General features: G+C 34.6%; 3 protein-coding genes across 4 annotated transcripts; 1 reads left to right on the top strand and 2 right to left on the bottom strand.

The window, feature by feature from the left end:
* Positions 1 to 195: 195 nt before the first annotated feature.
* On the bottom strand, positions 196 to 8,640 carry LOC122578876 (uncharacterized aarF domain-containing protein kinase At1g71810, chloroplastic). The gene is made up of 21 exons (XM_043750924.1): positions 8,266 to 8,640; positions 8,028 to 8,072; positions 6,354 to 6,392; positions 6,072 to 6,242; positions 5,794 to 5,946; positions 5,384 to 5,419; positions 4,956 to 4,999; positions 4,624 to 4,714; positions 4,340 to 4,381; positions 4,127 to 4,235; positions 3,649 to 3,763; positions 3,510 to 3,559; positions 3,105 to 3,183; positions 2,978 to 3,028; positions 2,726 to 2,867; positions 2,273 to 2,317; positions 1,980 to 2,078; positions 1,523 to 1,564; positions 1,254 to 1,433; positions 1,066 to 1,185; positions 196 to 607 (listed from the first exon to the last, which is right to left on the bottom strand). Exons 1-21 carry the CDS (start codon positions 8,629 to 8,631, stop codon positions 503 to 505), a joined length of 2,124 nt encoding a protein of 707 aa, XP_043606859.1. The 5' UTR covers positions 8,632 to 8,640; the 3' UTR covers positions 196 to 502.
* A 4,009-nt stretch (positions 8,641 to 12,649) lies between these two features.
* Positions 12,650 to 20,756, top strand: LOC122579308 (DEAD-box ATP-dependent RNA helicase 39). 2 transcript variants are annotated; one of them, XR_006320617.1, is made up of 11 exons: positions 12,650 to 13,246; positions 15,071 to 15,166; positions 15,397 to 15,585; positions 15,708 to 15,848; positions 15,963 to 16,103; positions 17,208 to 17,350; positions 17,941 to 18,070; positions 18,474 to 18,522; positions 18,823 to 19,365; positions 20,112 to 20,187; positions 20,305 to 20,756. XR_006320617.1 is itself a non-coding variant. In XM_043751459.1 (10 exons), exons 1-9 carry the CDS (start codon positions 12,740 to 12,742, stop codon positions 19,347 to 19,349), a joined length of 1,923 nt encoding a protein of 640 aa, XP_043607394.1. In that variant the 5' UTR covers positions 12,650 to 12,739; the 3' UTR covers positions 19,350 to 19,365; positions 20,112 to 20,756. The 2 variants fall into 2 exon arrangements, 1 of the variants encoding a protein (XP_043607394.1); XM_043751459.1 differs by having other exon boundaries at positions 20,112 to 20,756.
* On the bottom strand, positions 20,102 to 20,467 carry LOC122610544. Its single transcript, XM_043783524.1, has one exon. It carries the CDS (start codon positions 20,465 to 20,467, stop codon positions 20,102 to 20,104), a length of 366 nt encoding a protein of 121 aa, XP_043639459.1.
* Positions 20,757 to 20,809: the final 53 nt, after the last annotated feature.

The following is a 20,809-nucleotide window of genomic DNA, read 5'->3' as shown; positions in this document are numbered from 1 at the left end:
GTAGTGTCAATGGGATGGTGGTGATGGTAACGACTCGATTAGTCTATGTTATTGATGTAACAGAGGGTAGAATTATTTTAGGAATTAAAGGATATATATTATAAATTAATTTTATTAAGGGTATATCGAGGATTAAATAGACTCAGATATAATATTAGTTATATATGTTACATATATATAGCTGCAAAAATTAAGAAAATTAACCACAGAAGAAATATATTACCAAATCATCCATTTTCATACAATTTTGAACATTTGCAACTTCCTCAAAAGTCAAGACTTAAAAAACCAAATACAATCTTAAAATCAATTAGCTTACGTGTAATTGGAATTAACTACGAAATGCCAAATAATCAACATGATTATTCGTAAAAATTTTATTTTACTTTCCAGCAAATGCCAACAAAACCAAGACAAACACTAATTAACTGTATACTCAAAAAAGTATGTCACTGTATGAGACCATTTACTTGCCTTTGTATGGTGAGAGACAGGGCAGATTCTATAGCAACACCCTTCGTAATGTTCTTGCAACAACTCGGGAGACCACCTTTCCAACCAGATCAACAGGAAGCCTAATTAACTGTCGCTGCAAATCTGGAGGGAGCTGTCAAAGCATACTTGGTTATATCAGTTCCACTTTAAAGCTTGGTAAATCACACAAGTTATAAATAAGAAAACAAAAACGTATTAGAAGTGGCGATTTCAACCCAATAAGCTTACGAATGTGAAGTTGGGTTATGGTTTATCTAGAATGGGTCGAACGGGTCAAAGATTTAATACATCTCCCAAAGTATTTTTTATTGCATAACACATCCTAAAGTATTTTGTTTGAAAAATTAGATAAGTATTATAACAATACATTTAGTAATCATATATACCATGTATGAAAGAAAACGAAAGTTTGTAGTTAAACCCAGCTTATTTTGAAACCCAACGTGACCTATTTTAACCCATTTACAAACCCATCCGTTCGCCAAATTTGCCATTGCAGAAGGCATGAAACTAGTAATCATAAACAAGTATTGCTGATTTGATGTTCATAAACATAAACACGGTTCAAACCTCGGGAATAACATTAAGCAGTGGCAGTATCTCTTGAATAGATGTGAACTCATTGAGGACTAAAGATACCTCTTCTGAATTTGTTCTTCTGTTGGCGTATATACTGAATGCTACATCTCCCTGCAAGTATGCAAAACATACCCGATCAACTTCGATACACACACACACAAAAGCTCTTAGCATCATACCGTCTCAGAATCTTCGATCTTTGGAGACCCTGATAATAGTTGAAGAAGGCGGTGCAAGTTTCTCAAGTTGATGAAATCTTCATTCGTTAGTGAAGATGGAGGGGATGGGGCAAATGGTAGGCTTGCAGTTGCTGCAGATGTCAAAGATTCCAGGGTTGCAAGCCCGAGTGCATCCACACCCTGTCATTATTTTATGACAATTACAAATTTAACATGTTTTATCTCTATTAACTATAAGTTTTAAAAGTAATATATCTTAAATTCCATACCTTCGCAAATTCTTGAAGAAGTATTTCCCTCACAAAAGCACCCTACCCGAATCAAAAGAGTGCAACTTACTACGTTATTCACGATTCTCTTCTTGAGAAATTTTAGACCTAGAGGTGGAAACTTTAACCTAATGGATTCATTTGGGTCGTATTTATATTTAATGGGTCAAGCCAAAAGGGGAGCGGTTCAAACATCACTGATACGTTTATCTTTAACGCATACAAACCTTTTATTTCAAGATTTGAATAGATTTGGTAAAAATAATGTCTTCGTAATCATAAGTAATGCGTCAAGTACTTCACAAAAAAGCTTATAAAGAGGCCCAAAATGTTTGCTGGTCCAACCATTTTTGACCAGTTTTGATAACCCGTATCAACCACAACATGTTTTGACCTCTCACCCAACCTGCCCAATGGTCACCTCTAGGTCCTAGCAATACCTTAATACAGTGTTTACCTTCTCTGTCAATGTGAATGACATAATCTGCTTGATAACCACATTGGAGTTGTTGTCTTCTACTTTAACCAAAGCCTTTTCTGTTCTGGCACGAAGGGACTACCAGCAAAGTATGTTAGTTTTGGAGTAAATGTTGACAGACATGTTGAGAAACTCCAAAAAGATACATTATTAGTATTTTGTTGATGTATGCATAGGCTAATAATTCCAAGAAACATTATTAGTATTTTCTTCCACCTTTTTCATTAAACTCGATAGAAGTAAAAGATTACAGAGAAAACAGCATATCATACCTCTGATAGCAGAGACTCCAAACGGTCAATCCGGAACACTCCGTCCTAATAAAATCATCACATCAAAATAAAACATTAACGTGAAATGTATGGGTACCAAGTTTGACCCATTTTCTTATGTATGAGTTGGTTTCGACTATGGTTTATCTCTAACAGTTGAAATTAAAAAATATCTTGAAAAGCAAGTGAACCGCGTTGATAAGAAATCCATAGAGTACTTGATTCAAAAAGTAAAACCATAACTGAAGTAATAGAATTTAGGGTAAAACCAATCCAGCCCAAACAAAAAGACGAAAAATTAACTGATTTGACTATTGACCCGAACATGTTGGACATGTTACCCAATTGCCACCTCTAAGGAACTGCATCTTGTATTTGGATGGGTAAAACTAAAACATGAACACTAGAAATGAAAGAAAATCTTAGTGTACATTCAGGATGAACTCACAATACCTCATAAAGAAGAGTTTGCAGGGAAGACCTTAGTTGGGGCGAACTGTCAGTCAAAACTTTCTTGGCAATCCATGGGTATGTACCACCTAATACTTTATAATTTGGGTCATTGTTGATTGCAATACCTTCTAGAACAGCAAGGCTGCCACATCAACAAAATAACTTTAGAGGAAAAACATACGGAGACGTGAGAACAATGCGAGTAGCACTGAAAATGTTAACTATCCCTAAAGCTCGACCACATAATAATACCTCCGAATCACGAGAGAAAAATATGAGGGAATCTGAAATTTGAACTTGTACCTGCAATGTAAAACAACACTTAAGAAACAGTGACACAATGAGACAGTAAAAAGTTGAGTCATGGATATTATCTTACATGGTGGTTCCAAGATTTCCTAAAAGATCCCCAAAGCTGATATTCCTCACTCCTTTGGCAACAGCGTTCTGAAAAACCCCTACCCAGAAAAATGCCAAATTTAGCAAGACAATAACATGCAAATATTTAAAAAGTTACATTTTGGGCTTTCAAGTAATCCTGTTAAAGTTATTTACTTTTAGACATTGTCATCACATAAGTTATTTGGCTCCACAAGATACTCCAACTTTGTCATTGTTTGCGGATAATATAGACATTCAAGAAGTAGTCACCCAACGGAAGAAAACCAAGTGCTCATTTTAAATGTTTTTAGTTTCCTTAACTACAAAGCAATTAGTATGTAGATACATCATAGTATTCAAAGATAAACCTTTACAGTCATGTAAACAGAGTAAATAACTAAACCTGTTAATGCCTTTGTGACGGCATCCTTGTCGGCTGTTGCAGGAAGCAGCCTGAATAGTTCATCAACAAACGTTCACAATTAGATGTCAGCCTTGAAAAAAAAAATTATACTTAATGCTGAGACTGAAATCCATGGTACCCAAGAGTAACAAAGTCTTTAGCCAACGCATCATAATCACGGTTCACTAGATGAAGACAGGCTTGAATGAAACCATCACGGAGTTCTTGCTTGAATTCACCCATCATTCCAAAATCTGTGAGAGAGAAAAACAGAAAATAGACACTGATATCAAAAAACAGAAAATAGACACTGATATCAAATAAAGAGAATATAAGTACACTTGATATCATTAGTAATACCATTTTTTACAAATTTGTACACAATTTCCAAGTTCTTAACAAGGAGAGCAATATAATATTAGAGAAACAAAATACATGCTATATAATATAGCAGCCAATTCTCAAATTAATTTTTTCTCAAGGACACATAAAACTTATGTTTAACTTTTTCCTTGTATTCTGATCAATTATAAAGAACCTTTTTAATGTGTAATCTCTCCATTTGATGATTAACTATGCCAAGAATGTGACGTATAACAGACTTGACTTTGTATTACCTAAATAGGCTAGTTTTCCATCATATGTACGAAGTAGGTTTCCGGGATGAGGATCCGCATGATAAAACCCATATTCTAGAAGCTGATTAAATGAGCAGTACACTCCTACCTGCACCAACGAAGAAAAAAAATATCTTACAGCCTGTTGCACCGAAGGGTAGATGTGTGACTCATTAGTTTAACCATTATCAACAGAATATAGTTAAGCTTCACCTCAACCAGATAAAGATCCTTCACCTCGGATAATTTCTGGCCCTACACGTCATAAAACAAAAAGATCGAGTGATGAAATGTACTTGAATATACATATTTAGTATACGTTTACAGATATTCATAAAGAAGTAATGTACAAAACATGTCAATACCTTGTTACATTCTAGAAAACTATAGCGATAATGATAATAATAAATAATTACATGGTCGAGACAGAAGCTATATCATGGAATGATGAAAGCGGCAGAAGGTGTACAGACTATAAAAAGAAAAGAAAGAAGTACCTCTATCCACTGCATAGTGAGGACCTTACGAGTTGTTCTCTCTACATACATATTTGGAACCATAACATCCTTAAGACTCCCATATAACTCTCTGATAGCATGCACACAAGGACAAATCATAGATAATATCATTTCACGAGCTTAAAAATACAACATGGTATCAATATACATGTAACTATTTAATTAATATTCAAAAATATGATCCTATCTTTATTAGCAAGCACAATAGTTACTCAACACCTTTCATTATTGATTAAATTTTATACAAGTGATATTTAAAGTAATCAAAAATCTTCTTAAAAAAGACAGCATGTTCCAGAAAATTCTCTCACCTGAACCTAATTCCATTTTTTGCTTCATTAACGTAATCCATCTCCTGCATTTAATGTGATACCTGTATTCAATATTAGAGCACTAAGAATTTATAGACAGAGATTGTGTGCCTCAAGTACAATTTTCCCCCAATCCTAGACAAGAGGACCACATAAATCATTATAGATTTTTAAACCATGTAGATTATTCTATTTTCTGACTCTAATAGAGATAAGAAACGCAAAAACTTGAGCATTCATTATTGCTAGGATTGAGCCAAAGATAGAACTGCATCTCATAAATGCCGTTTAAGTAAAATGATGGAATTGTGACAAGATCCATCATAAAGCAACACTTGGTAGCACCATTTGGATGATATGTTGATCAATGCAACATTTTCCTTTTTATTTGAAGCAGAAAGAACTTTAAAAGTTTTGTAATTGCATACCCGAAAGAGGCTTGATGCCCATTCATCAACAACAGCCTGTAGATCAAGATCACAGTCAGAATTTAAGTTAAGTGGAAGATAATATAAGAGTTATCCAGTTAAAGATAGTATACTAATATAGCTACTTAGTGAAACCAAATGAACAAGTTTGTTTCCATCCCCGACGCATAGCAGTTTAGTTTGAGAGCAACTTAAAAATTTTGTGAAGGAAGATCCTTCTTTGTCATTTAAGAAGGAATGAAAGAAAAACAGTAACATTTTTTATCTTTGAAATGAATTCCCCTTATGAAAACTAGTACACTGTTTTGATATCAACGTGTCCAAGCTTTGATGCATGCAGGCATTGCTAATCAACACAACTAAATATACAATTAACTAGTTTATTTTTCCTCCTTTTGGTGAAAACTTACCTGAAGGTCAGTATTGAATTTCCCTGCTCTCCGAATCAGTCCTGCAAGAGTACGCAAGATTAATATATCCAACGAAATGGCTGCTTGGACCCCAGGCCGCTGCACTTTAACAGCAACCAACTCTCCACTACCTAGGAGTCTAGCCTGGTAGACCTGCATGGAAAGACCAGTACAAAGAAATCGTTTATACCTAATTGCATTTAATGATGAGAGAATATATGAGAGCAAATTTTTTGATTACATAACTTATAAATGGTAAAAACATATTATCAAATGACCTGGCCAAGAGATGCTGCAGCCACAGGTTCTGGTGATATCTCAGAGAAAAGTTGGTCTAGTGGTAACCCAAGTTCTTTCTCAATCGTGCTAAATGCCACTTTAGTAGAAAATGGTGAAATACGGTCTTGCAATAACGACAGTTCATCAAGATATGATGGAGGTATCAAATCCTGTAGACGAACATGACTAAAAACATGAGGGTTGAATTTGCTATTGCAATATGGAAACTCCAGACCGGAAACAAGAAATTGAGGTAAGGAGCCTTAGAAAAATAAACTTACAGGTCTAGATGAGATAGCCTGAGCAATTTTTATATAAGCCTGAGAGAGAACATGAGAGTACATTAGTTGGTAATTGTATAGTTGTGTACAAGTAGCAAGTTACTAATAGATATGATTTGCACATAAGAGTACGAACAATCGATCTGGCACTAAAAATTCTGTCTTAGACACTCAGCTGTCTATCTGAATTCTCCATAAATGGATTGTCTAGTTACTAACTTTTGTATCAACTGCAACTATCATTGTGAAGAGATCCATAACTTGAGTCCACTTTATATAACTGTGATGTAAGGAGATGGAATTCTCCCTTTATGCAACCAATGTTCTAATAGTACATACCAATTAGAACACTTTGTCCATTTAAAAAGGAGAAAAGTGTTGATTTTTATTATTTTATCTTCAATGATTCTATGAGTTTATTTAAAGTGATATGTTGTAATCAATTGATCCTGCTACACTAACAAAATATTTCTCAAAGTTTTTATAGGTTAGACATGGCTCCTTCTGATTGTATGTCTCTTAATTTAAAAAAGCTGCTTCAAGCTAAAATTACTTGCTGTTCTACTAGCTATGCTAAATCTGTGAATAATCTTGGACTAAAAAGTTTCTTGTGCTATTAGGATGCGAACGACTCAAAATAGTAACCTACTTTTGTCCAGTCATGTTTTATGTTATTAACTTCTCTCTTTGTATCTACAGAAATAGCAACCTGCTTTCAATTTGGCAGACAATTACCTAAACTGGCAGTAATCAAGCTACGTTTTATTAACGAGAAAAAACTCTAACAGAATTTTTGAAATGAAAGAAACTAGAACATATAGAAAAATGATATATCCTCCTACCAACAAGATTATAACATTTGGCATCCTCCTTTACATTCTCCTCATCTCTTCTTGCAATTTTGGCAAGTGTCATGATCTTGTTGTTTGGAAGATAATCATTAATCGTATAGAAAAGTCATTTGCATAGAACTCACAACTCAACAAAAAGTAGGTTGCCATTTTGTACAATTCGCTCTCTTAAAGCAACTACACTACAACATATCTATGAGTCAATTAAGGCAATAACTCATGTTTTTTTTTGAACGACATTCTATTCTACTCCTACTACTAAATTACACGTATGCCTGGAAACCAGGACTCTCGGAAAACCCCCATTTAATCCACCCCCACAAATTTGGGAAATGGGGCTCGAACCCAGATGGATCCTCCCAAGGGCAAAGACCTTACCAATGGGCCACAACAACTCATGTGACCATATTATGTACTAGAGTTCCCTCTTTGTAGTTATTGACATAAGTCAAGATGACTAAATTTAATCAAGTATAATATATTCAAAAGAATAGTTCAAAGTAGAATCAACATTCATAATTCCTCCGTCACAAAATAATCAAAATAAACGTCCACTTTTATATTCTCGTTTGTGCCAAATTACTTTTTCACTTTTAAAATAGTTTATCAACTTTCCCATTCTACTCTTAAGTACCCACATTCACAAAACCTCATTATTAAAACATATGTGCAAAGGCTAAAAATTGTTACCGACTACTGAAAGTGCATAATAATTATATAATTTTACATTCATTATACATTCCTAAAAGTGTGTTGACTACTTCATTTGGAGTAACAAACTTTTGTAACAGGAAAAAATGAAAATTTGTTTATTCATACGTACTGGTCCAAGCTTCGCCAGTATCTGTCGCAACTGCAATGCTCTTACCTAAATTCAATCAAAACATATATATTATATACAAAATATATAATCATAGTATGGGAATAGGTGACAATTTTCGACACAACATAAAAATGACACAAAAATAAACGGGTTTTGCCACATATACATATACACACACACACACACACATATACACAGACACGTATATATATACACACAAAATTGTAAGTATATATACCTGAAACATCAAATCAGAACGGTCGGAAATGCTATCGATATATCGAAGCGCGACCCATTTGCCAAGAGTATTTCCAATCTGCAAAAGTCTTCGAAGCACGATAAACGGTTTATTACGATAAATTGACGATATTTTGGAGATACTATAATCTGTTAAAGATTCTGCTTCTGAAGTGCTGAGTTCAAATAAATATCCAGATGATTCAGTAAATGTGTCCACGTCACGGCCTAATGCAGCCAGACCGGCAGTTCTTTGTGGGTATAATATTGGGCGGAGGAAAGTGGGTGTTGGCCGTCGTGTGAGGTGGCGCGTGGGTGAGTGAAGTGGTGGTACATGTGGCACTGGTGGTGGTGGTGATAGTATCATTGTGTGTTTGTTTTTGGGTCGTGTGTTTTTTTGTGAACGTTGTTAATTTTTGGTTTATCTGGTTTATATTGATTTCGTTTTTGAGTTTGAGTCTTGATCATCGTGACCCCTACACTTTTTGGTAATTCATTGTTTACATTTATTTTGAATCTTTTTTAAACTAGCTAGATGTTAACCCGATACAGTGACAATGGTGGTAGAGGTGGTGTAGTAACTAGTGCCAATGACGTGTAGTAATGGTTGTTGTGACGACCACGGCAAATAGTTTAATTAGATTGTTTATGTAAATTATTGATGTAAAAAGAATAATGTATAAGAGATAAATATTGTAAATTAATCTTCTTGTTATAAGTATAATATGTTGAGGTATTTAAACGGGTAAATAGATGAGATGTAAAGGGCTATCAATCTTGACCCAAACTGAAACCAACCCGAAAAAAATCAGGTTAGGGTTGTGAAATCTCAACCCGTCAACCCGCTAATTCACTAACCTGATTTTTTTCGGGTTGGTTTCAAGTTGACCCATTGGGTTAACAGCTTGACCCGTCAACCTGATAAGAATTTAAATTTATATAATTTTTTTTAATAGGTCGATCCACTAACCCATTTGACCCGCCTACCCATGACCCATTTGACCTGAAATTTACCCGCCAACCCACTAACCCACCCATATGACCTATTTGACCTGAAATTAACCCGTTAACCCATTTGACCCGTCAACCCGTCAACCTGATTTTTTTCAGGTTGGTAGGTTGGGTTCGGGTTGACAGGTCATAGGTCAGGGTTGAAGTTTCTAATATGGCGTATTTTACACCCATTTCCCACAATGATTATAGTTGATTTAGCATGTTTTATGAGTCGTTTTAGTATACATTTGGTGTGTTTATGGTTTTGTTAGTGTTCCAGGTTACTGACAGGTATTTGAGTGTATTTCTGGAAGAAACGACATTATAGAGGTGAAATAAGTGCTAACGGATGATTCTGGAGCATTTGGAGGAAGATAGCAGTTGGTCAACAAAAGTCAAAGCTGGAAAACAACTCATTGCGCCGCAACAAACCTATTGTGCCGCAACACAAAAACAGAAAAAATAGTTGCGCCGCAACACCACAAGTTCTAATCCAGCTCGAGTCAACAAAAGTCAAAGTCAAAAGCCAGTCAAAGACTCATTGCGCCGCAACTCTCATAGTTGCGCCGCAATGAGGTCAAATTCTGCACAATTTTTAAGAAACTATATATAGCTTGTTTAATCATTCTAAAACCTTACCTTTACTTCTCTAGCCATTTTTGAAGCACTTTTTGAGTATTTTTCATATATTGAACCATCTCTTAAGAATTCAAGCACGATTGGATTATTTTCGTTATTCGTTTTCAATTCCTTGTATTCGGTAACGATGAATTCGTCTATTTTGATTTGTTCTTTCATATTTAATATGAGTGTCTAATCACTTTAACATCCATCTTGATTGAGTGAGACAATATGTAAGGATTGCATAATTTTTATAATTCAAAGTTGATTTTATTTAACGTTATATTGAAATCTTTACGTATTTCTCTGTTTTAATTTATCTTGGATTGGTTGATGATATATTTGCAACTTTAATGGTAATTATTGATTGCATATATGTTGTTTTAATTTTTTGGGTACAAATAATTAGATCTATAATGGGTACGGTAGATAATCATTCAACGATAATAGAGGAGAATGTGTTAACGGTTGGGTACAACTGTTATTTCAATAACCAAAACAATTGTGAGATTAGGGAAGGTTTAAAAGATGTCTTAGGGTACCGGTCTTTGTAACGAAACTGGTTTAAACAAGAGAATTAAATTATGTAATCAACTTAACGGGTACGACGTTGGTGCTTGGTTTGATTCTCGGTTATTTAATCAACTCAATTTGGATTTGAACTTCATTTATGTGCAATTTTAACATGTTGTCGAGCGAAATCAAGATGGATGCCTTTTAAATTATTGTTTTAATCAAAAAACTCTCTCTTTTGCGATTAATCCTTCGGAATTACTAACCATTTTACTGACTTTTGCAAAGTGGCAATTCGGGCATAAAACCCCCCCTGAATTACTTTAAGATAACAATTGCTTACAAAGTTCTTGTGATCGACCTCGGATTTAGTAGTTTACTATACTGCATACGACTGGGTACAGTGTGTAGTAGACAGTACATAGGTATTTCGTGTTTATATATTTAAGACTGGAAAATACACACCAGTCTCTGACCTGAATTTTTTAATGGGTTGGGTTAGGGTCAGAGATTTTCAACCCGCCAACCCGTGAACCCGAACCCGTTGACAACCCAAAGATGTATAATTTGGGTGGATCAATTGTTTTTTGAGAAAATATTATTATACAATTTACACTGTAGAAACATTTTTTTTAGTTGTCTTTGTTTACTTTAATTGTATATATTATAATAAACAACACTTTTAGAACTAATCTCACTTAAGGCCCCTAAAGCTCTAGCTTGATTATTAAACGATCTTTAAGTTATGTTTGGACTAGGATCAAACTCGTGTAGTCTCAGCTCGATTCGAGCTTTTAACAAGCCGAGCTCGAATAAATCACAAGTAATTAGTTTGACCCATTCATACCCATAGGCTAAACCCCTCACTATCCATTTTCACACATCCTTTTCACTTTTCTTTTAAGTGCATAAATAATCTTACAAATCTGGATCTCAGTGGTTAGTTTGTAGCTTATATGGTTTCACAGCTTATACAAACCATGGTTACTGGTTAGTTTGTAGCTTATATGGTTTAAAAGATTATACAAACCACAAACTAATAATATACAAATTGTTTGATAACCAACACACCAATGACCTTAGCAGTCCAACAGTTTGATACTTAGGTTTTTCATGAAAAAAGTCAGTTTAATTTGTTTATTTTTTTTTTTACTTAAAGCAAAATGAATTTTAGGGGCTTTAGTTCATTATGATACAAATTAAGTGTAGGAGGTTTTAAAGTTCAATTCCGAAATACTTTTCATATCATTCAAGCTTGAAATGCTTGCAAAACAAAAAAAAGTATCATCGTATGTGAGTTGTGACGACATGGTTTAAAAAATTATTTGTGTACAAAAAATAGTGGTAGTGCATCAACAAGTGAGTAGCGGTTGTTTTACCCCTTGTTTTAATTGTTTCCAAAATCTAAGCTTTACAAGAAAAACTTGATATATCTTCAGTCCAATATATCTAAATTTTTGGGGCCTAACATAGTGAAGGGCCTAAAGCAACCGCCTAGCCGATCACTACAGTTGGTCGACCATGTTCATAAAACGGGAGTTTGAGTCTTGCCAGTTAAAAGCTTTGCGATTGTTAATTTCAAATTGTTGTAGGGAGGCTACGAAGTGTTTCCTTTAGTTGTGTAATCCGACTTGTGGTAGAAAGATCTATTTAAACAATTGACTATCTGCTATTGAGTTAAGATTTTAATCATTTGATGGTATGCTTCGATTTGAAAATCTCATGTAAAAAAATTGATAGCCAACACGTATAATAACCATAACTCAAGCTTTGATAAATGACTATAAACAATTAAACACTTCATAGTTTTATTATTCATCTTTCAAATATCTATATCTATACTTCTCTATAAAACAAACCCCCCCTTCACCTTAATTTTAAAAACCTAAAATGACACATTTACCCTCTATCCTAATACATCTTTATTTCTATTTTATAAACTGTGACTAAAATGTCTTTAAAAAAATTTAACCTCTATCTCTCCTCACGCAGAAACACATAGCAAAAACCTTACCTTAAAATCTGTCCCCCACCTCCACAACAATTCATCACATCTCCGACCGCAATGAAATTATTTTTACGTTAATAACCACATCATTACCATCAACGTTACCGCCGTTACATTGTGCGAGCACAAATCTAGTATAAACTAAAAAAGAAATTGATGTTAACATTTTTGTAAAAAGAAATAGACAAAAAAAAAAAAAAAACTAGTACGAACAGTTTTGTGAAACCATTTCTGCAATCCATCTCTTTATCCATTCATACGGGTCATACCTCAAAAACCCTTCTCTCATATCTCTCACCAAAACACACACAAAATCCCACTCTGTAAAACCTCAACAAAAATGGGAACTTCAAGAATCCTAACACTCTCATTCTCCCTCTTATCCTTACCAAAACCTCACCATCCTTCTTTAAGGCTTTTTAAACCCCTTAGAACACTCACCACAGCCGCCTTCACAACCACAACAAACACACCCATAACAGATGATGAACCACCATCATTAGAATCATCAAAGCATTCCATCCTTCTTGAACGCCTAAGAATAAGACACCTTAAAGATTCAATACCCATTAAGCCAAATGCTAAAAAGCAACAGTCTTTATTGGTGGGTTTTGAAAATGATGAAGTGGGTAGTGGTCAAAAAATCAAGAAAAATGATAAAGTTTTGAGCTTTTTGGAATTGGGATTGAGTGAAGAGGTTTTAGGGGCTTTAAGTGAAATGGGTATTAGTGTTCCTACTGAGATTCAGTGTTTGGGGATACCTAATGTGCTTGAAGGAAAAAGTGTTGTTTTAGGGTCTCATACTGGTTCTGGTAAAACACTTGCTTATTTGTTGCCTCTTGTTCAGGTAGTATATTTAATTGATTTAACTTTACTTTATTCTTTTGATTATTTGCTATGTAGGTTTTGCTTATAGTCTCATGCGAGCGAGTCTTTGGTCTCGTTTCTTTTTTTAGTCATTAAGTGCTGAGTGTTATAAGTGACTGAATGCATTAAGAATGTCTGTATGTGTTAAGTAAAATATTAGTAATTGACTGTTATTTTTGTTTATTAAGTTGAAAAAGATACATGAAATTTTACTGAATGATTAAGTTCTTAACTATTAAGTTTATTAAGTAAAAAAGAAACAAGGCCAAATTGACTTAGATGTAGGCAGCCTAACCGAGATATCCAAGTGACCGTTTCAAAACCTTTTTACTGGCCAAATTCGATAGGTTTACCAAGGAAGATACCTGAGACCCCTTGTGAGGATAACAGGACACACCATTAGTCTACCTTGTTGGTCGTTTAACTGTTTAAGATAATGTTAAAAACGAGAATTTTTCGGTTGAGGGATTGTTTTGATATGGGTTGGGACCGATGATTGCAATTTTGGAGCAGAGTTTTGCATTCGAGGGTTCGCGGGAATGCATATTTATATGTGTTTGTGAATTAAAAATCTGTGTTTAAATTTAAAACAAACAGCACTTACCTGACTAATTTACCCCTTAGATCAAGGTAAAAATTTACCTAATATAGTCAAACACTTCAAACCGAGTTTTGGCTTTCAAAACATGCAATAAGCTATAGACACTTGAAATAAGCACTCTCAAACACTCTTAAAAAAGTAAACGTGATATTGGCTTCTTTGATTAGTCTTTTATTAAGATAGTGATTAATCGATCATTGTAAAATGAGTATATGACCTACTTGGTGATGTCTAGATGGACTTATTGAAACCGTTGATACTTACTTGGTTACTTCTGCTATGACAATTAGATTTTTTGGGCGATCAAATAAGCACTTATCAGTATTAGGTTTGGTGCTACTCACACCGACACAAACTATGAAAGGATTCACTAAACTACACAGTACTTATATACACCTTTAAAGTGATCATCACTTCTTTAAGATTAAGCACATCCAAACACTATAATCATGGTAATTTCGATTATTAATGATGCAAATCTAAGTGCCCTGTTTAAGAATCTGATTTTTTGATTTTGATTTTTGAAGTGATAATAACTTTGAACGCATAATCCAAATAACTCCTAAGCCCAATAATGCATCTTTCCCTGGCCGCCGTTATCAAAACGTAACTTCTTCTTACTTTTTTCTTATTGAAAGCCATATTCTTATATGCAGTTTTCGATGATACATGAAAATACTTTTTTATTATCATAGCACATAAGTTCTTCATGGAAATGAGAATATAAACAAGATTTTCATGATTTTATTTGTGCTTATAGAAACATTCTTTGTGAATAATCCAATCTGCTTAAGTCGTCTTCTTTTCTATGAAGTTGTGCTTCAATGTAATTGGATGACATTAGCTATAAAAAAAGGTTTTTTTGAAAAAAAAACCCTAAGCCTACTATGTGCTTATAAGCGTGATGTTTTAGTTTGAAGAATCCACTGCTGAGTTTGAGCGTCGAATTTCAGTTGCTCGTTACTTTCTGTTTGGATTCTGGTTCTGGTTCTGTGGTTCTATGTCATTTATTGTTGCTTTTGTTTGTTTTTAATTGACTGCTCACTTGGGTTTTGCTTTGAATCAAACTTAATTAATAATCACCTCTTCGTTCTTGACATCTTGTGTGCCTTGTTCAATGCTATACCTTGTGTTAGTAGAAGGTTCAAGGTTTGCAAGACTTATACACTTACAACTGTTTCCTTCCGTCTTTTATCTATATAGTTGTTAAGACAGGACGAGGCAGTAAATGGCATGGTAATGAAGCCCAGGCGTCCACGTGCTGTTGTCCTTTGCCCAACAAGGGAGTTATGTGAACAGGTTATCAATGATACCTTTTTTCATTTTCTTTCTAAATAGTTTTAGCAACTATAATCCTTTTTTTTTGTATATGCCATGGGGAAAAACATGTTAGTATCTATACCGCAAAAAAATTATAAAAAAGATTGCTACTCTAGTGGGTACGAGTTTCAAAAAAAAAAGAAAGCGCATACCCTGGTCATAAAATCTAGATAGGTGATGTTAATTCAGATGAAGGTTTTATATTGCAGGTATTTGGTGTTGCAAAGTCAATTAGTCATCATGCTCGATTCAGGTCAACAATGGTTAGTGGTGGTGGGCGTATAAGACCCCAAGAAGATGCATTAAATTCACCAATCGACATGGTGGTAGGAACACCTGGCAGGGTTCTGCAACATATTGAAGAGGGGAACTTGGTGTATGGTGATATCAAATATCTGGTGACTGTCTATTTCTTCCTTTTTTTCTTGGTGTATTTGATAAATTCCGAAAAACTGAAATCCTAGTATTGTTTGCACTTTTCCCGTCGTTTTTAATATACTGGTATAACATATGTTGTTAGGTGTTGGATGAGGCTGACACGATGTTTGATCGAGGATTTGGTCCGGATATCCGCAAGTTTCTTGGCCCATTGAAAAATCGTGCACTAAAGGCAGATGGTCTTGGGTTTCAAACTGTTTTGGTGTCTGCGACAATGACAAATGTATGCTAGTTACTTTTTTTGGTACTGTAAAATTATACAAAATAATAAAAATTAAGTTTTTTAGGTTCTACATTAAAGTAAACTAGATGGTAATTTTTATTCAATTTCTTGTAGGCTGTGCAGAACCTAGTTAATGAGGAGTTTCAAGGAATTGAACATCTTCGCACTTCAACTCTGCATAAAAAGGTTGCTTCTGCTCGCCATGATTTTATCAAGCTTTCAGGTGCAGAAAATAAGTTGGAAGCATTGCTGCAGGTTCGTTGTCTTTTTTATTTTTTTATCATTGCTTTGCTTATTTAGGAATATTTGAATTACCCGTCGCTAATATAGAAAAAGTTAAAGCTAATTAAACAGGCCCAATGACTTCTCTGATTCTCCGAAGACATTCATTGTTTTTTTTCATTTGGTTTGGTACTTTCTGATTCTTCATGTTTCTTCGTTCCAACTTTTGAACTCGAAAATGAACTATTCATTTGAAAAAGATAAATTAGGTGTTTTTAAGTTTGAAAATATGAACAAAAACGGGGCCAGTTTTCCTTTATAAGTGGGCTCAAACTGTTAACAGCTAAGAAAAACATGATGTTAAAAAATTGGGACCAAACAAGCTAGTTCTGGGCATTGTTCTTCTGTTTCTTTGGTCTTGGCCGACTTGTGTGCACCCTCGTAATGTAACTAATAGTGAACTAGGCAATAAAAGTTCAATCATTTGAAGTCAACTGAACTTATATAGAGAAAAATTATATATATTGACCCTAATAGTTACAAGTTTGCTTTCATGTTTAACTTGCCATGGCTAATTACATTAATGTTATTGCATTTTCCAACAAAGGCAAAATTGTTGGCGATGAATTTTATATTTAGAGAATTATCCAGTTGGAAGTTTGTCATGGAAAGTCAAAATACATGTTTTGAAATTGAAGGGTGTATTTGTAAATTCTTTGATGCAATTTATATAATATGTTTGGTTAAATGGTGATGGTGACCTGTCACTTGTAATAGTTTAATATCTTACATGATAAAGTTCTTCTTTGGTTTTGCTAAATAAGTGATTAAGCTCATTTATTACTGGGGTGGATGGATTCTTTAACATTGCTTGAGGAAGATCTGATGAACTAGTTGTGTACCCCCACTTGCGGGCCTTGTGGCAATAATGAAGAGGGAGAAGACGGGTGGCATTCGGTGTTTCAGGGTTTAGATGGGTTTTCGGCTGCTGACATGATTGATTGATTAAAAGAGAAGAATTGTGATTGATTTTTATTAATAGTTGATTTAGATGTGGAAAATTTTCTATTGAAGATTTTTTTTTTTACTGTTTGTCCTTCATACCCTCTAATGTTTAACCGATGATGTCTTATGTAGGTTCTTGAGCCAAGTTTAGCCAAGGGCAATCGGGTAATGGTGTTTTGTAATACATTGAATTCCAGCCGTGCTGTCGATCATTTTCTTGGTGAAAACCAACTAGCTACTGTTAACTATCATGGCGAGGTGCCTGCGGTTGAAAGGTGAAATGCTATTAAGTGTTTATCGTTGAAAATTTTAAAATACCCTTTCGTCATTAGAGACTAGAGAGTAGTGAAAGTAGAACAGGTAATGAAAATTGTTCAAATTTTCTTGTGAAGGGGGAACATTATTATTGTTTGTGGGTCATCTTCCAATGATTTTGTCTTCCGTTTGGCAAAATATCACCCTAACTTATCTATAAGCCCATTGTTTCTATAAATGATCCTTTCCATTGCAAGTTACTTGTTTTATGCTTTTATCCACATGATTCTGGATTCCCCCCATTCTGCCATTGCTGACGTGTTTTTTAGACATTTGACCAGCGGTCTGTGGCTTGTATTGTCTCAAATGTAGAGTCAAATGTTAGCATTTTCATGGGTCTGAGAAAGAAACATTTGCAAATTTAACCATGCACATGTATTTGTAAGAAGGCTATGGTGGTTTGTATATTGTTTGTTACATGTCTAATAAGTAATTACTAATTACGGGAATGGATTATTAGTAAATGTATAAAATACCCTTTCACCATTACGAAATTACGGAAACTGATATAATGTTTGCAACACTTTAATGGTGTTAAATTATGAACCAGGGTTGAAAACCTCAAAAAGTTCAAAAGTGATGATGGAGATTGCCCCACACTCGTATGTACAGACTTGGCGGCGCGGGGATTGGACTTGGATGTTGATCATGTTATTATGTTTGATTTTCCCTTGAACTCTGTAAGCATTTTTGTGTGATGCTCTCTAATTTTTCATAGTCTGATCATAGTTATTTTTGGACGTTTGCAAATATTAATCTTAAAGGTGTTAAGATGCGACAGGTTGGGTAATGTGTCAAAAATGGCTCCATGTTGTAATTCGGCATGTTCGATTGACTCCCAATCACTTCCTTCTCCAATCTTTGACTCTTAAATAGATGATTAATGTGTTAGTAATAGTATTTGAATGAGGTTTCCATCAAAAAAGCACTTTGGATGACTTTCAACTCGTTTAACTCATTCCCGTTGGGTTAAGGTTTTTACTTATCCGTTTAAAGATAAAACATGACCCAAAACAACATGCTAATAAGAAAATGGATTGAAATTGCCAGCTCTTAATAATGTTTATTATATTTGCACTTTAGATTGACTATCTTCATCGGACTGGAAGGACTGCTCGCATGGGTGCAAAAGGTAATTTCTTCACTGCTTCTCTTTGCTATTTTTGCCCCGCTAAGACCATTACTGTTATCTTGGTGCAATTCTGATGATTTACATTTTGTGGTGTCAAATCGTAATTCTAATAAGTTTCTCTTGGTAAGCTTTCGGCTATAATTACCTACTTTGTCTTTTGCTCCACAAGATCCTTTTACTTCGTCATTATCAAAAGTAATTTAACTTGTGTCAAAAACTCAACCCAAATGTACAATAACAAGCTGCATTTATAACTGGACGAAATTCATTTATCTTCACATTTCGTGTTCTTTTATTCAGGAAAGGTGACGAGTCTAATTACTAAAAAAGATCTCACTCTAGCAAACCTTGTTGAGGAGGCCATGAGGAAAAATGAGAGCCTAGAGTCTCTCAGTCTGGTTGACTATCAAAGAAATGGTGGCAGGCCAAAACTGCAAGACCATAAAGGAAAGGGTAAAAAGCCGATGAAGGTGGCCGATCAGAAAAACAATAAAACTTATTCAGCCGCGAAATCACCCTCCAAAAGAAGCCCATCGGTACCTAAGTCTAGTAAAGCAGTACCCTATTCCAAACCTCCAACCAAAAGAAGCTCATCAGGGACCAAATCCAGTAAAGTACCCTCCTTTTCCAAATCTAAGAAATCAACGGGTAGTGTTTCCACCAAACCGTTTTCGAAACCGAATAGCGCTAAAAAACCTATAGCGAAAGTTGGAGCTAAAACTCGCACAGTTGGCCAAAAATCAAGTGGCCCGAAATCTACATTAAAGCTAAATGTTGTTGGATTTAGAGGGCGGAGTGCCTCATCTGCTTCAACGAGGGCTGGTTGATCCTCACATTATTATGGTCAGTGCCTTTCGAGTTTTGTTTATGATATGTATATTACATATGTTTTAACACATGTAGTTTATGCTTTACCACTAAAAACCATATAATTTTCAGATTCCGAAATCGCATTTAACCTCTGAGCTCCCTATAAAGTTTTATGTAGTCAAGAACATTGAACATATTTATTTCCATATGTATTTATTGGATACTGGTGATGAAAAGCACGCTATATGGTGAACATATATATATTTTTTGTTCAGCAGGCAAGAACATATCCGGGTCAAACACATTAATATTGCTCGATGGGGCGTTACTGTGTTAAGATGTGCTCGTAAAATGATTATTACTAAATTCTGAGTGTTTGCGGAAAACTGGTTATGATTGCGGCGTTTTGATTAGTTAAGGTCCAAATATTAGCAGCAGTATTATACTGATTATTGAGATAAATCTAAGGTTACCTAGTAGTTTTCTACTATATTGAACTAATTATGTGATTTTAATTCTTTAAATGGCGATAATCACTTCTAAAATCCAGTCAATCACTTATACATCCTTTGGCCTTTTAATCCTAGTCTTTTAGTTAATAAATTTGCACGCTTATAGGTGATGTGAATGTGAATGGATTTGTAGATTTCTGGATATCCGTTACAACCATAAAACTCTGATCTGTGAACCACCTTCAACATAAAAAGCACATAATTAAAAGGTATTTAGTTTTGACAATAACTTTATTAAAAAAAATTTCGTCTTCATCTTATTTCCAGGTAAGAGCAAGAAGTCTCGGTTTCTGAGGAGCAATATTTCCTTCAGAGTCGTAAATTATGACCCCTGAGAAATCTGGTAGTTGACACTTGCCACCCATGAGTATATTCTTTTGCCAAACGGATTCTTCTTCATCTTCTTCGTCGTCACTCTGAAACACGTGAGTCATCCTTCCGTTGTTTATTTCTATAACAGGCTCTTCAAAATCATAACTATAGCAAGCTTTCAAACGGTGAACCCATTTCCGTGAATGACCAGCACACATGAACAAAGTCAAAGCACAAAAGAAAACTGAGCCAATGGCTAAGCTGAAGTGTGATACCCCCGTCAGTTGATGCACTGGAAGTGGTCGAGCCATTGATCGTCTTTTTTATATATATATATAATGCTTTTGTAGTTCTTGGTATTAAAGGTTGTGCATGGCAAGCTTCATGTTATATAGAGTTGTTTTGTGGGGTGGGTGGGTTTAGACTTTTAGAGGGTTTGTTAAGGTTATATGGGTTCAGGTGGAAACTATCAAAAGTCTACTGGTAGTATTTTGTGGATTTGGTGGCTGACTGGAAATTGGAATCTGTTATAATTTGATTTTGTGCATATGTTTTTTATATAATAATATTATATCTGAATGTAAATAAATAGTAACATCACTTAATTTGATGTATCGAAAGTAAAGTTATATATTTGTACTAAAAAGAATCAT

This window comes from Erigeron canadensis, chromosome 8 (assembly GCF_010389155.1).
Source record: "Erigeron canadensis isolate Cc75 chromosome 8, C_canadensis_v1, whole genome shotgun sequence".
Classification (NCBI taxonomy): domain Eukaryota; kingdom Viridiplantae; phylum Streptophyta; class Magnoliopsida; order Asterales; family Asteraceae; genus Erigeron; species Erigeron canadensis.
This window is presented reverse-complemented; position numbering and strand designations above follow the sequence as displayed.